At 35.6% G+C, this 17,405-nt stretch overlaps 1 protein-coding gene across 4 annotated transcripts; it reads right to left on the bottom strand.

The window, feature by feature from the left end:
* Nucleotides 1–849: 849 nt before the first annotated feature.
* Nucleotides 850–17,310, bottom strand: OTUD6B (OTU deubiquitinase 6B). 4 transcript variants are annotated; one of them, XM_025870818.2, is made up of 7 exons: nt 17,026–17,310; nt 16,223–16,374; nt 13,631–13,711; nt 8,380–8,692; nt 6,670–6,731; nt 4,330–4,436; nt 850–3,325 (listed from the first exon to the last, which is right to left on the bottom strand). In XM_025870818.2, exons 1-7 carry the CDS (start codon nt 17,198–17,200, stop codon nt 3,241–3,243), a joined length of 975 nt encoding a protein of 324 aa, XP_025726603.1. In that variant the 5' UTR covers nt 17,201–17,310; the 3' UTR covers nt 850–3,240. The 4 variants fall into 4 exon arrangements, with proteins under 4 accessions (XP_025726603.1, XP_073749054.1, XP_025726605.1 ...); XM_073892953.1 differs by having other exon boundaries at nt 13,631–13,707; nt 16,228–16,374; XM_025870820.2 differs by lacking the exon at nt 4,330–4,436.
* Nucleotides 17,311–17,405: the final 95 nt, after the last annotated feature.

Below are 17,405 nucleotides of genomic sequence, written 5' to 3'. Positions count from 1 at the left end.
TACAAAGAACTAATTACTAGTGTGCAGTTACTAGAAATCAACATGTATGAACTGGGGCACCCAGCCCAGCCTGGACAGAAGTTTGACTAAGTTGGTGCTAATTAAGCTGAGACCAGGATAGTAAGCTAGGTGAAGCTGGTTGGGTGAAATGCTCAACTCCAAATGGCAGCTCAAAGGCCTTCAAATAGGAGGGAACAATGGTGAACAAGAAATGATACTTCCTACAACTTGCTTTAAAAAAAAAAAAATCAGAACCCCTTGAGTTATATTTTTTCTGCAAGATGGAAAAAGATTTTGAAAAAACTGTACGACAGGAAAGAAAAATCAATATGTGAAAACATATGGAAAGGAAGAAAAACCATACTCATTTGTTCAATAAAAGTAGAAACATTAAGAAATTACCAACTAAATTCTCAGAAACACAAGTGATCTGCTTCTTCAGCTAGTTCATGACAACCCGTACCAAGATAATATATTAACAATCGTGTACGAGCATTAATTTGCACAAATTTCCTTCTTCCTGCTTCACATTCTTGCACACAAGTGCTTGTTTTCCTTCTTAACATCCATGAGTCTTAGAATATTCTTCAAATTAATTTGCCTTCATTATTCTAAAAGGTTTTAAGCTTCAACCTGATTTCTAAGAGCCACAGCTTAAATGCCTATCACGTTATCTCCCTCTGTTCTGTCTGAGACATAATGCTATGCTTAATATATTTATTCCAAATCCCTTAAAGCAAGAATTTGTGACTGTATTATTCTCAATTATATGTAAGGACAAAATAAAGGCTGGATAAAATTCTAAAACAATTTGAGAAGAACAATTAAGAATAACAATTTAAACAACTGTTGATTTAATTCATACATCTTTTATTCTTCTTTTGGCAAACATCAGATAATAGGAGCAAAACTATATTGCTCATTATAGTTACATACATTCTTTTTTGCTTTATATAAGTTTGTAAACATATGTTAAGTGAATAAAATTCTTGGCTAAGGACATATTCCAAAACTCTGACATATACTTTTCTGAGTTAGGAGAAAAGAAAGCTTATGAAACTTCTGTTAGACCATAATCACACAGCAAACTAAATTAGTATATGCTGTTTTTAAATTAACATCTGCCATTTTTTAAAGACTTCAATATTTGGTTACAGCTAAAATGATTTTTATCTGAAGTTTTATGAAAAAACAGAAGCTGACCACACAAATCTTACTCATAACCATATTGGACATTTAAAAATAAAAAATAATAAAACTATAATCAAGAAAATTCCATTCCTCTTATCAGAAAAAAATAGCTACCAATAAGTTATTTTAAATACAGATGGCATTTGTAATAACTAGGTTTCATGATATTTGTTTTATTACTTCTCAATGCTTATCTTTTGATTTTAAAGTAACAGATTACTTCATAATAAAGGCAAGACATTTAGCAATTTTATAATTTAACTTTTATAAATTTCAGGCCCCAAAAATTTCAGATCAAGGATTCCAAAAGTCAGCCTTCAGAACATATTTTGTTTGGCAGACAGAATAGTTTTTCATCTTTTGAACTGGAATACCTTCATGCAGTACTTACTTGTTCTATCTAACCACAGTCCCTACCAGCTTCCCACATTGTCACCAGCTGGGCATGTGAGGCTGATACTCGTTTTTAGTATTATAAAACCCAATATTTACTTAAAAAAATTAGTGCATTCATGGAGGAAAAATTCAAATACTATGAACTTGATGCTAAATCTTAATACTCATTCCTAATTTGGGAAAACTAGATCAAACCAAAAAGGACTCATTTTCATAATACTTAGTTATATAACAAATTATCAATGAGACATGTTTCTATACATGGATACTGTCCTCTTAGGGAGAACACTGTTAAGAGTAACCTGAAATCAGAGCCAGATAAATCATTCACATCACACAAAGTATTGTATACTGACTTTACTATACAGTCATAGCTCCCAAACAGCGGCTTTCAACTTTATCCCTACATGTAACACAAACATTCTCAAATACCTGAATTAAAGAAAGGTGTCATTAATAAGGCTAACTAAAATAACAAAGGCTTTCTTCTAATCCTAGAGAATGAAACAAAAAGAAAGGTCTTGTAAGACAAATTGGAAATGAGTAAGAATTTGAAGTCAAGTTGGCCTTGGACCCTTTTACATTGCTACTCCATTTGTACAAGTTAAAGAATAAGAGAGGCCACAAACTGTTTCTTAGTGGAAAAGGCTGCACAGAAAACAAAGCAGCTAAGTGAGGATGAGGAAAATATAACCAAAAATATAAAAATTTGTAGTTATAAAGGTGATCAAGAAATGATGGTACTGGAGCTCCTGGCTGGCTCAGTCAGTAGGGCATGGGACTTTATCTCAGGATCATGAGTTCAAGCCCCATGTTGGGCAGAGAAATTACTTCAAAAATAAAAAATAAAAATAAAATTAAAAAATAAAGACACTAAAAAACTTTTGTAAAAAAAAAAACTGGTGGTCGTAATTCCATTTGGAAGTTTAAGAAACAGCAAGGAGTAACAAGTAAATTAGAGAGAGGGTAATCTGACAGGTCTTTATTTGCACACAAATAAAAGGCTAATCTGTAATTCTTTAGAGGTCTGATCTGATAGGGAACATCTACTTACCTATGAATTTGTCTCATTTCTTAAACTTAACTGATTCCCATGTGAATAAATATTTTAAATTTTTTAGTTATTAAAGCAAGCTTTTTAGCTACACTTTGATGGGGTTATATAAAAAGCTTCATAGTATTAATCCCATCAGTACCAAGGTTACTGAAATCAGATTCACTTATAAGCATTAATTAAATTTGCTATCACCATTACCACATATTTTCAAGACAAAGAGACCGAATCATTTCATTTCTTCAAGAAGAGTTACATTAAAATGGTTACTGAAAGCTTTTAGTAATAAGGAGAAAAAAAAATTTTATTTTCAGTGCAGAACAGAATGTTCAGGATCCGATATTAATAAAAATATAAGCAAATAGGGTACTATCTTGGTCTGTAAATGATGGTTCTCTACAATGGACTCTAAAATACCAATAAGGGAACACTGGTTAAAGTTTATCTCTGACACATTTTTAAAAAATCTGTTAGTAGCTTTGCCATAAAACTGATTTAAGGTAGTTGTGTTTTTCAGTAATGTTAGAACAATCCAGCACTTGTAAGAATAGTCAGATCGGCACACTGTACTAAAACATAATTATGCAACATTTTGTAAACTAGCTGCAATTTTCAGTAGCTGTGTTCACCAACTGTGTAACAGAATTGTAATGTTCTCCTAAGCCGTATGCATGTCTCATATATCTGAAATGAGAAAAGGAGAAATGAGTAGTTTAGATGAAAGTAATTCATTGCATATAAATGTTTATTCTGTATATAAAACCAAACACTCTGAATGAATCACTCCACAGGGGTATCATTCAAAGTCTTCACTGACATATTACTTAAAAGTTCAACACCATTTGAAAAGCATCAGCAGTCAGTAAAATCTAGTTCAATAACTCTGTAGATGAGTTTAAGTCGAGGAATATACAATCATTGGGGGGTAAAGGGAAATACTGAAATGCTGAGTGCTCAATAAGCTTAAATTTTTACCTAAATTTAAGCCATTAATGACTATCTTTGTAGGTTTGAGTAATAAACACTAAAGCCAATAGTGAACTCTCCATGCTGTGTTTCAGAGAAGAATTCTCATTCAGGTAAAATATTTTTACAGTATAAAGAAACAATCTCAGGGCGCCTGAGTGGCTCAGTAGTTAAGTGTCTGCTTTCAGCTCAGGTCATGATCCCAGTGTCCTGGGACCAAGCCCCTCATCGCATCGGGCTCCCTGCTCCGCGGGAAGCCTGCTTCTCCCTCTCCCACTCCCTCTGCTTGTGTTCCCTCTCTCGCTGTCTCTATCTCTGTCAAATAAATAAATAAAATCTTTAAAAAAAAAAGAAAAATCTCTAAGGAATAAACAATTAGGCAACGTGAATGTATTTCAGCTTTTATACTTGTTGAAACTTAGCGTTACTCATGTGAAACCAGGACCATATGAAAACTAATGCTAAAATGTGTCACCTTTAGAAATGACTTTATTCTTAACTCATACACAAGAATAAACCACTAGAGGTTCTTAAACAATTATCTAAATCATATATTGACAATGCTTTCTAATTCTATAATTGCCTTTAACATAAAATAGCATAATTAATGCAGCCAAAGATAGATTTTTTTCTGATTAATCAACATACACAACCTAAAATCTTTGAATAACTTTTTGTCTTAAATATGAAAAATGTAACAGTAGAAATTTCCAGGTACTTACACAAGTATTAATGGGTTTTTTGGATATTCTTCACCAACTACAATAGGAGGAGAATCTGCCTGTATTATCTCTATTGGTGTTTGCAAAATGTGAGACAAAGCTCTTAGCTAAAGGAAAGAAAATGTGTTAGTAAGGAAAATAAAAAGGTAAATCTTATTCAAATCATAAACTACTGAGTATGCATGAATAGGGCAATCATCATCCAGCATGGATCTATTCTGTTCCTCACTGTTCACCAAGAGCCTGCCACATAGTGGACACTTAATACATATTTGTTGCAAAAACAAATATAATATTTATTAAATCAAATGCAGAAGTTTCAAGTCCTGGCTGCGTGACAGCTTTTTAGAAATAGCAGTACCATAGTTAATGAAGTGAGGACAGGGGTAGATTGGACTCATTATACTAATCTCTCTACTTTTGAATATTGCGTGAAAATTGCTAGTTTTTAAAAATACTATTGCTCAGACACCCAACCAAATCAACTACAATTTGGGAGGGGCTAGGAGGAAGGAGAGAAAGAACAGGGAAGATTAGGAGGTTTGCTTATTTTTTTAAAGCTGATGATTCTAATGTACCAGTGTTGATAACCACTGCTTCATAATTTTCAAGGCATGACTAGAATGAATTATGTTTAAGAACTGTACTATCCTTTCATGGTATTTCCATCTGACTGATACATAATGTTAATTTCATATCCTACATTATAAAATTAGAGCTTAAAGTCAGATAAGTAATAGTTAATAATAAGTATTAGTCATAACATTGTTTAGATTTACTATGACCAAGCACACTAAGGCACTTTATGTGTATTAATTCATGCAATCCTCACAATAACCCTATGGGATAGGTACTACCACTGTTATACATTTTAAAGATCTAGAATCTGAAGCAGAGAATGGTTAAGGTGCCTCTCTGTAGTCAAGCACAAGGAAATAAAATGACCTGCAACTGAAATGAGTAAGTGTGACTGTGGAGTCCAAGTTCATAAATTAATCATTTAACAGTCCTCACTCATGGTGCCCTCATCTATATATTTACCCAATTATAAGAACATTCTGCCTAGAACATGGTCCTTTTAGGAAGTTTTAACAAAGGTAAGAAATTACTTCAAGAATATGGAAAAAATTCTATGCTGCACAACAGCAAACTTAATCCTATGTGATTTCTCAAAACAAAGTTCAAGCATCTTTACTCCTAATGTAGTCACAAAGCTACTATGAACACTTCCTGAGTTTCAGAGACCCAAGAGGGGCATACAAAATGAATGGACATAGTTCCCTCTGGTGGTTCAGAAGAGGTACAAATATAGCACTACTGAGAAAAAGATTTGAAGAAGCATTTACGCCATTTCTTCCAAAAATATAGTTCTTGAAGTGAAATACTTCGAGCCACAAACTATTCAAGATGACTAACCATCACTACACAATATTAATTACAATATTACTCTAGCTAGATTCATCCAGCTGGAACTTCAGCTTACGGAGTGCTATGCACGTACTACCTGTCTTATTTAATGTCCACAAATGACCTACCAAGTACACACCCGCATTGAATTAGGAAACTCGAGCTCAGGAGGCTGGCTGACTCCAGATCACAAAACTGAGACGTGAAGGGAAAGCCAGGACCCAAACCCAGGACTTTCTCTCTCATCCCCTGACTTTCAAATACCCCAGGCTGCCCCATCACCACTTGGACCAATTAGGTGTTTTATTTTGTTTAATGAAACAAAGTTAACAATAAGATAAAGCTTTAAAAAAAAATCCTGATTAATTCCCTACAAGTGACTGAACATACTGTTTTCCTACATGTGAATTTTAATGCAGCAGATACTGCTTTGCAGTCAGTATCAACTAGAATTCCAATTGTAATGTATTGTGGTAGGATTTGGCCCCTAATTTCACATAAAAATACTGTTTTCTATTTCTAATGTAATGGATATGTTACTTTACAATAGTGATTTTCATCATCTGATCCACTAGGGTAAATTTTACTATATTTGAATAAAATCCTCCTTTCTTAAGTCCAGAAAATCAAATATATTGCCAGGAGCAGCATCACAAACGGAAACACACAGGTACAAGATTAGCCTCACCAACCCAGAGATCAAACACTGGGCTATTTAAAATGAAATACTGCTTTACTTCCCAAAGATACATACTTAAATCAAAGGCCTAAGAATCCCTATTTCAGTGCTTCATCAGTAGAGAAATAGCAAATACATTAAGAAAAGGATACTCAGAAACTAGGATCAGCTGAAAAATACGTCTGAATACTACATATGGGATTTAGAAATTAAATTTAACAATCCACAAATATCATGAATAATTACAAACTTACCTCAAGCTGACCACCCCATGCAGCTGTGTTGACAATATCATCACAGTACTTTCTAAACTCTTCTGTAGAGAAAAATTAGAAGATACACTTAATAATTTTCATAACTCATGTTACAAGATCCCTTTCATAGCTCCCACAATTCCTGATTATTACTCAAGTTGTGAACTTACACCTTCCTCTACCTGCACTCTCCAGAATTTAATCCACTTCCCATATCCAAACTTAACTCACTCCAACTTTCTACCACCTCTCCATCTGAGAGCAAAGCAATTCATTTCTGCTTCTCCCCCTCAGCCTGAAGCCCAGGCACCTTAACTACATAGCAAGGCTCTTCTGTTTACCCAGGCAATCCCCCAAATTACCACCATATTCACTACCTTGACACATATTTTAAAGCCCAGACCTCCATCTGAAAACAACAATTAGAACAGTGCAGCCTTTATAAAATCAGGTCTACTCTAAGACCCCACAAGAAATGTGAGAAGAGAATTAGGGTAAAGTAGAAATGACCTGAAATTCCTTTCCCAGCAATAGCACCAGAGTGCCCTCACTTGTTATCTTGAAGGCATTTGCCTTATTTGCTTCAGTATCAGTACTAGCCAAAGAAAGGGCTTCCTAGATCAGTCATGAGAGTAGGCAAAGACCTAACTGCAGTTTAATGGCACATCTTGAGCATACACACTTTTATACAGAAAGTTAAAATGGGAAATGAATACCCTCCCTGTTTAGAGGAAGGGAAAAGAATTAAGGGCATCTATAGAAAATATGTCCTGTGGGTTTGTCTCATTCACTGCTATATCTCCAATGCTCAACACAGTGCCTAGAAGAGTCCCTGGCACATAGTGGCCCTCAATAAATACTGGCTGAATAAGAAATTAAGTCTTTTATCTTTTTTTAAATTCAGCATGCTGAGTTGCCACCTCTTTTCCACTGCCCTGCAACTAGCAGAGTTGGGGACTCCATTAAAGGAAAGCCAACCTTAATCTTCTCTTCTCTGACCCATCCTGGCCATATGACTTGCTCCCAAAGGATACTACCACACCTGCATCTTCCCTTAAGGACTAACTTTCCTCTGTTCTATCCCTGACTCCCCCCAAAACTCTCAGATTTTCACCTGCTCTCTCCTTTACTTGTGAGTTGTGCATTTTTTTACACCTCTCCATAAATATCTTACCTTAATTACCAAAGGTATTATAAAGAATAATAAGGCAGGTCATTAACTTGTTTTTGGTTTGGCAAAATCAAATTTTGCCTAAATATTACGGCTTATTGAGAAAATTAAATCTCCCAGTGTACAGGATAAAAGTAGGATTTAGTTTTCCCAATCATTCTGCTTATGGTCTTTGGGCCCTATACTTCCACAGACTAGTCAAAGCTTACCTCCCTCTATGCCCAAATTTATGACATGTGAACTTATAAACCACAATTTTTTTCGATAATAATAATCCTATTCCCATTTTTATCTTAAACATTAAACCACAAAATGGTCAAGTACTTAAAAGATCTTAAAGCAAAATGAACCAGTAACTATTAAAATTATAAAAAATAATTCTGCCTAATTTTGAGATTTTTTTTTTCCCTCTATAAGGACTATCACGGGTTTTTCTTATTCTCAATCCCAGAAATTGTTTTATTTAACAGCAGCAAGAAGACATAGTAGAAAAAAAAAAAAAAAAAAAAAAAAAGACATAGTGAAGAAAAATAAATTACCTGGAGTATACATATCTCCTGTATTAGGATTTGTTAAAAATGGCAGAAAGTCTTCCACATGGCCTTGTATATATTCAGCAGTTTGACTTCTCAAGGCAGCCACAGTCAAGGGGCATTTCTGTTCTTTCAGCTGATCTTCAATGGCTCTATACATACAGTGGCCATCAGATGGAATCTGTTTAATTTCCAACTGTCTAGCGGCCAGTATTTGAGCAAGTTTTTCACTTTCTAGGTGTCTAGCTCCAGATAAGTTCTCAATTTCAGCTTCAGCTATCCTTTCTTCCCGCTCCTTTTCCAAGGCAGCTTTTTTGTCCTAGGATGAGGAGAATACAGGAAAGTGAATTTACAATAATTAGGACTATTTCACATTTATTTAGGGGATAGAAATGTAAGACTCTCAAAACTTTCTGCCATCTTCCTTCTCCCACAAGCATTATCATATTGATGATCTCATCACTTATAGCATGTTCTACACTATGAACTCCTTTAAGGGCAACTATCTTTCTCATCTGCATGTACCCAACACCAAGCTCTGTACTAGGACCAAAAACAGCCTTCAAATTTTTCTTTGAAGTCTATTTAAAAACTACATGACAAGTTTCTAAAAATTCCACTTACTGATTTCAAAGTACTGCCTTAAAACTGAGCTGTCCTAGGCCTTAAAGCAACATCATTATCATATTTATGCCAAGCTAATTCAAGCTTTTTAACTTATCACTCAACTACTGGGTCATTAACATGCTAAATCACCAGTGAGGCATCAATATGCCAAAGCCTTTAGAAGGGTATGGGAATTCTATTTATCTAGCCTAAAGAAAAAAACTGTGTGTGTACACACACACACACACACACACACACACACACACACAACATTTACTAAAGCAACAGATAAAAAAAAAAAATCTTCTTATAAAAAATTAAAATATTACAGATAGACTGAAGTTCCCCTAAGGACCACGGCCAATTTCAGTGCCTGCTCTAGAGGTCCGGTGATTTTTTTTTTTCTAAGCATTTTAACAAATATAGATGTACTCATAAAAAAGTATGGAAAAAAATATTTTGACAACAATGAATTATGGAACACTACATCAAAAACAAATGATGTAATATATGGTGATTAACATAACAATAAAAAATAAAAAAAAACATTTTGACAAAAAATGGTATCACATTACATTCTGCAACATGCTTTTCCTTATTCAAATGTCATAAGAGCTCTTCCTATGGCAACATACGCAAGGATGGTGTAGGTATAGGGCAATGAGATCTGTGACATGAAGGATGGGTAGGAAGTAAATGGGAAGGCTGGGGAAAATGAGAAAAAAAAGAAAAAAATCCTGACAGTTATACCAGCAAGGATCAAAGCCAGAAAGCACTATATGTTTCATAGCTGAACACAGTTCATATAGCTAGAGTACTATAGAAACATGTCAAGAAATGAGGCTGGGGGCAAAAAAGGTATGTATATAGTTAATATATGTTAAATGTAGGCATACATAGTTTAAAAATTAGAGAGATATACACAAAATACAGTGCTTTTCTCTGGATCATAGGATTACAAAATAAGTTGTTTCCCCCCTTCACCTGTCCCCCCATCCAACTCCCCACTAGCAACGACCAGTTTGTTCTCTGTATTTAGAAGTCTGGCTTTTGTTTACAAAGTAAGTTTTGTTTTGTGTGTGCACGCATGCACTTTTCTGCATCTTTCTAATTCTCGATCATGAATATGTCTTACTTATATACAGGTCATGAATCCTTTTCAATTTAAGAGAATAAAAATAGTTAAGTTAAATTCCATAAATCTTGATATTGGTAGCAAATTACAGTGAAGGATTTGGTAAATCAAGAAAAAGAAGGAAAAAGTAAAGATTTTCGTGTCCCTAGCTCTCATTCCTCCTTGGGGCAGAAGAAATTAATGGAAAGCAAATTTCAACTTAATGTCACACACTTGAACTACTTGCCTGTTACGTGCCATGCTGGAACCTAAAGTGATTTGTAAATTACCTGAATAAAAAACAGTATTATCTCCCTAATAAAACATACACCTATTTAAGTTTATTCCACCCGAATCCAACCATGCCAGAAGTAACATGAACAAATTTATTTCACTGCATATCTATAACTATGTTATCACAGCAGCATAAAAACCTTAAAACACAAGATGGCACTGTTACATTTTGAAAGTCTAAAAAGCATTTTCAGAGCGGAGAGGGAGGATAAGCACCTTGGATATCATCTAATCCAAAACCCCTCATTTTCCTCTGAGGAAACAGCACGCAGAAAGATTTCCAAAGGCCATACAGCTGGTTTAGAAGCAGATTGGGACCAAGGACAACACAGAGCACTCCTTCTATCCGGGCACCTAAATCAGAATAAAAGTTGGAGCAGATGGGAGCTGGAGTTAATGATGTTATATACTAGTTACTAGATGAGTGGAATTTTACACTGTCTGCAAAACCATTTAACCCTCTAAAATACTAATCCAAACATTTCACTTTTGCCCTCAAGCTCTGCTTCAATGTTACACAGCAATTGTGTTTTCTTTCCAGGGCACAGGGAGGGAAATTCACTGGATTCTTTTCCCAGCCATGGATAGTTTCCCAATGGCGCTAGGCACTGTGGTTTCTATAGCCCTAGTGCTAGAGACAGAATGGCAACAATTTATTTTTTATTTTTTTTAAAGATTTTATTTATTTATTTGAAAGAGCGAGAATGAGAGAGAGAGCGCACATGAGAGGGGGGAGGGTCAGAGGGAGAAGCAGACTCCCCGCCGAGCAGGGAGCCCGATGTGGGACTCGATCCCGGGACTCCAGGATCATGACCTGAGCCGAAGGGAGTCGCTTAACCAACTGAGCCACCCAGGCGCCCCAGAATGTCAACAATTAAGTCTAATGAAAACATATATTTAAGATGAAAACAGCAATTAACTCATAAATATACTGTCAGTAAGACTAGAATCATTTCAATATAGCAATGTAGCAAAATCATCTCTGAAGAGAAATCTTAAGAGCTAGGTACTAGTCCTGGGTTTGTATCAAACTCAGCCACTAAGACAACTGGGCTCTCTCATTTGTAAATAAAGAAATTGAACTAGATCTCATTCCAGCTCCCAAATTTCCTATTTTTGGAACCCAATTCTTCTAAGTTCTACTTTGGGCTCTTCCCAGCATACCAAAGAGCTTCTTCCATTGAAGCCTGCTGAATTAAAAAAATATTCCCTGTGTTTTTCTAGATTCAAAATTAGAGATTTACTCTACAATATTCCAATAATAAATCTTCATAAAGTTTTGTCAGTTTTTTTTCTAAGGACAGAATTGTATCTCTCCCAAAGATAAACACAACTAATTTATTGGCTTTTCATTCCTTGGTGTTTTGGGCCGGAAAAAAAAAAAAAAAAAGTTCAGGTTTCATTTTCGTATATACTATAAACTTTCAAGTCTTTTCAGTTCTAGAATCTTACTACTACTATTAATATAACAAAGCAATAAAAAATTTCAGGCATTACTTCCAGGGTGTTTTCTTGCCAAGTGTTTAAGCAGCTGACTATAAAAGATACCAAATTTTTTGAGGGTATAGTTGAAAAGGTATGCATTTCAGCTATGCAGAATTTTAGGAGAAAAGTAACAAGATGTTTGAGAAAAGTAAAGGAGTTTAATTTTTTATTTGTTTTGTTGCCTAAGGGTCCAGCTGGGGATGAGTAAGATTTGATAAAGACGGGAAGGGGTTGGGACCTAGGTTTTCCAGAATTAAATAGGCTACTCTTAAGATGTATCAGTTATTAAGTAGAGGTAACTCCAACAAGTATTTTGTTATGCTCCTGCCAAGCAAAAATTCTGACCTTTGCTTTTGATCTATAGAAGCTAGATGACAACTATAAGGCTCTCACAAAAAGAACACATATAAGTAGGGAGTTAAAATAGATAACCTCCAAGATACTACAAAATCTAAGTTGCATGATTCTATGGAATTCACAAACATGATATTTACTCAAAAAAATAAAATCTTACATAAGTATGAGAAATGTTTGACAACTTGCAACTTAATCAACTTTCAAACAACAAAAAAAAGATACAGTCTTGGGTTGAATTTCTAAAAGGCACACTATGCAGGACTGAACACAGTAAACAATACTACCATTTGCTGACCCACTGGTTCTCCAGGCCTTGTGTTAGGGCTTTGGAAATGGTACATTATTTAATATTTACAATAACTCTATAAAGTAGGTATTATTTACCCCATTTTGTACATATGAAACTGAGGTTTAAAAAAGTTAAGAATCTTACCCAAAGCCACCATAGTAAGTGGGATATTAAAACCTTCACATGTCTGACACCAAATACCATGCCCTATTAAATTATGTACTACTAAATTACAAAATGCTAAATTAGCTTAAAAACAAACATTTAAATACTATAAAACATCAAATGTTAGTAAAACAGTATTTGAGACTAAACATACTAGATTTAAACCCCTTTTTCTTTTCCAAGTGAACAGCCCTTACCTATCTAATTTCATTCCCGTAACTTTGATTTCATGAACTCACTACTCCCAACAAATCAGTTTCCTTATAGCTCTCTGATGTTGCAAAATTTCATGCCCACATTTATTTTTATGCATGCAGTTTCTCCTATTCAAACATCCTATCTAATTAACTATACTTTCTTAAAATTCCAACTCATTATATAATACCTGGCACAAATGAACTTTTCCTTCTCTGAATTTTCACTGCCACTAACCGTTACATAGATACCTGCATAATCCTGAGAATTCTGTACACCTGTGTATCTTGCTTAATTTCTAGATTCAAATCCTTGTTTCACCACTTAACACCACAGTTTTTAACCAAAACAGAATCACCTGGGCCCACAATCTGAAGATTCTGAATTATTAAGTCTGGGATAATATATTTGTAAAAAATATCCTTTGCACACTTCCTTCCTATCCCTACTCTCTATGAGACCTGGAAACTGTACATGTTATTTTATACTGTTTAGACCTATTTTCTTCTCTTCAAAATGAGGATAAGAATCTACTTCACACGATTATAATCAGGACTAAGTGAGATTTCATATAATCCATAAGCCTAGCATTGTATCTGGCACATACTAAGTGTTTAATAAATGTTAGTTCAGGTATTTGACAAGAAACTCCATCATTTTTTTTCCTATTCCCTTCGTGCATGTATACAACACCTAACATAGTAATAAGCATGTAGCACTAACTTAATTACTTGGTGACATGACATTCATACCCGTCTCTTTTGTGCTTTTGATATCCGAGGTGGCTGATTCTCAAGAACCAAGTTTGAAATGTTAACAGCAACAGAATCTATCTGAAGGAAACAAAAGCATTACCAAGTTAATGAAAAATACTTTTAAGTTATTATTCAAAGTATTAGATTATTAAATTATTGAAAATCACACAAAAAAAGAAAATCACAGGTATATGTAATACAATTCAAATTTGAATAACAGCACTAGGTACAATATTACATGAAGTGGCTTTGTCTCCTATTTCTATTTTTAAGGGAGAATTCATCAGATTCCCAAAAAGTTTCCTTAGAGCTCTCCAAAGATAACACTCATCCCTGCAGGCTTTCCTTCCTTGAAATTCCTACTCCGTTAATCTAAATATTTCCTATAAGTGTCAACTCATTCAGCAGTTCATCCTTCCCTTCTCTAAATGCTGAGAGTACTTATAGGATATTTAAGATCCTGTGTTAAGGTGCTTGAGTGGCTCAGTTGGTTAAGTGTCAGCCTCTTGATTTCAGCTCAGGTCATGTCAGGTTCCACACTCAGCGGGGAGTCTGCCTGTCCCTCCCCCTCTGCTCCTCCCTCTGCGTGCATGATGCCCACGCTCGTGCTCTCTTTCTTAAATAAATAAATAAAATCTTAAAAAAAGAAAAAATAAGGTCTTGTGCTGGATCAGTTCATTACCACCTTCATAATCTCAAATGCGTATTGTATGGTGACTAACATAATAAAATTTAAAAAAATAATAAGAAGAATCTCAAATGTGGCAGGAAAGATCTTTTCCCATCTCAATTAGCCAGAACCTGATGAACACTGTTGAGCTTTCTCTATCCTCTCCCATCTACAAACTGATAACTACAGGTAGAAAAGTTAATGTATTGTTTAGATATCACAACAAATCTTAATCATCAAATGGCTATCATGTGTCTGCTGAAGGAAGAAGAAAGATGCTAGACTAATGATCAGGGTTAGTACTAGTATTTTATTACTGCAATGTAACTTAAACTAGTTTTTAGTATGACACATGCATAAAGCATATAGAGGCCTCTCATAACAAAAGAGATAGTAGGCTCCAAGGCTACAACCAAATTATCAAAATATCAAAACCAGATTAAGACTTCAGAGTATAGTTACATCAACTTTAATAAAATTAGTATCCTTATATTTTTCAGAGGAATCTGCTAAAATCTACAAACTGCCATACTGACAAGAGGCAAGATACAGAGAAGCATCTGGAAAGCAATGACATGAGAATTCAGATAGTGTTCAGAAAGAAAACAAGCTTAAGTTAATGAAAAAGATAACAGGTCAAAGTAAAATGGGACTTTGTATTTTAACAGTTGAACAATATGTAGCTTAAGAATCAAGCATTTTTGTCCTTGGAAACCTAGGAAAGAAATCTCAAAACTGAAAATTGGAGAGCAAATAAAACTATCTCACTAATAGAAAAGATGGGGAGATAATTAGGAATACCATGATTGTGACAACAAAAACAAGTGGAGCATCATGCTTTGCCACTTGGAAATAAAATATGTTAAGTCATGGAAGGCCAGAAGCTTAATGACTTGCTAATAAGGCTAAAGAAGATGAGATTATGTTTCATATAAAGACCATTGTAAATCAGTACAGACAAGTTTTCCCTCAACTGCAGACCAAAAATAAACCAAGTAAAACTAAGTTATGGTAGATAAAATTTTGTACAGCCATAAGAACTTTCTAACTATCAAAAATGGAGTAAGATTATGGAGTCTGTGATCCTTGATATCCAAACTCATGCGATAAACTACCATACCACACTAAGTCATAACAGAATTCAGATTCACATCTTGGAGTAAGATAGTCCTGATTTTGAATTCTGCCTTTGGCATTTAAGAAGGAAATTCTTAATCCCTGAGTCTATTTCTCTCTTGAAAAATGGGATTATCTACATTTACTTCATGGGTAATACCTCATAGTGTGTTACCATGAAAACTACATGAGAATAATGCACATGATATGTTAAAGTGTTTGGCATATAATATCTGTTAGCTACAATGATAAAATAAGTATTAGTTAAAATGACAGTATGCTCTAATTTACCCAGGAGACAAAAGTAAATTTTCATTCATTACAACTTGTTCATAAAAGCACATTTTATAACCTGAACATGATTTCATATTTGCTGTCCCATTTGATTCTTACAGAATCTTGTGCTTAAACAGCAGAAGTATTTGTATCATATTATATGTGGAGAATTTTATGCTCAGGAAGTTTTAAGTAACTTTACCAAGGTTACAATACTATTTAATGGCAGTTCTGGGGCTAGAAGTCTGATCTTCCAAATTCCACTTGGTGAGGCTTCCTCTCGTCCACTTTATCAATATGTTCATTTTGGGGGCACGTACATAGTTGAAGCGTACTTTTTTTGCTGACCTCCCTTACACATTACCAAGTAAACCTGGTCACAGAAATATTAATGAAAGATGATGCATGAGCATGATTTTGTGACTTCCTTTCCCTCTAATTTTATGATTTCATATAGTGAACAGTTTATTACAGGTGGACAGTTGCTTTCAAAAGCTGTAGGCAAAAAGAAACATCACTTCACATACTTTACTTTCCTTAGAATTCAGCTTCAGTTGCTCCAGTTCTTCTTTATGTTTCTGTTCCATTTCCGCTTCCAACTTAGCAACATCTTCAGTGAGTTGCTTCCTCCTCTTTTTGTCATTCTTGGGAACAGCATTCTTCATACCCTGAATTTTGGCTGAAAATCCACCAAAAATCATTAAGTCAACAACCCAGAGATTAAGAGGAAATGACAAATAGGGGCAATAAGGGGATGATAAGAGAAGTGTGTAGACGAGTAATGATGTAAGCCAAGAAGAGTACGTAACAATCGGATATTTACAGAGAAGAACCCAGATGAAGAAGAGACAAAACAAACAAACAAGCAAGCAAAAAACCTCACTAACAAAAACGCACGTCTGTTTGGTGTGATAGGAGGAGGGGAAAAAATGACTCTGAGTTTTAAATCTCTCAAGCATCCCTTCTGAGTCCTCAAAACTGAGGTATTTCAAAACGCGTCCATTAGCGCCCAGTATCAGTAACTGATTAGGAACAGGAAAGGGAGACGGGAGAGGGAGAACAATCTGGGCCCAACACGAAATTCTCAGACACCAGCACCGGCTGTGGCGTGGGATAGTGAGTACGCGGTGGACCTGAGAAAAGGAATTTCTAAAGATCTGGCGGATTAAGGGACCACCGGAGCAGGGGATTAGGAGGGGTGAGGCCATCGGCTACTTTGGGAAAGTCTAGGAGGATCCAGATCAGAAGCCTCTCGGGATTCCCTAGAACCGACCCACCACGCGCCCTTTCCTGGATCCGAGAGACTTCTAGGTTCCCATTCCCTCGTCACCTTGCAACTCTTTCTTCTCTTTGCGATGCCTTCTCACTAGCTGCTCCTCCTCATCAAGCTCCTCCGCCAAGATTGCCTCCATGACGACCAGATAGCCCTGCACATGCGCTGGTAGAAACCTGCACCACCGACTACCAGGCACTTTCCACCCCTCAACCTTCACCTGGGGTTCCATTGGCCGTGGCTGGGACCCAGTCCCGCCTTCGAGGCGGTACCGGATCTAAGCCGAGTCATTGGACCCAAGATGGGATGGACGCATGCGCACTCCCATGACCCCTCTGATGAGGCGGGGCGGCGGGGGAGGAGCGCGAAAACGCGTGGGGGTGTGGCTTGGTTCGCTGGAGTTTGCTGCCTCCCGATTGGCTAGCGCGCTATAGCTC

This window comes from Callorhinus ursinus, unplaced genomic scaffold, assembly GCF_003265705.2.
Source record: "Callorhinus ursinus isolate GAN/ISIS: 27379988/994484 unplaced genomic scaffold, GSC_fseal_2.0 scaffold5, whole genome shotgun sequence".
NCBI lineage: Eukaryota > Metazoa > Chordata > Mammalia > Carnivora > Otariidae > Callorhinus > Callorhinus ursinus.
Note: the sequence above shows the minus strand (reverse complement) of the source record. Positions and strands in the feature narration are given on the sequence as shown.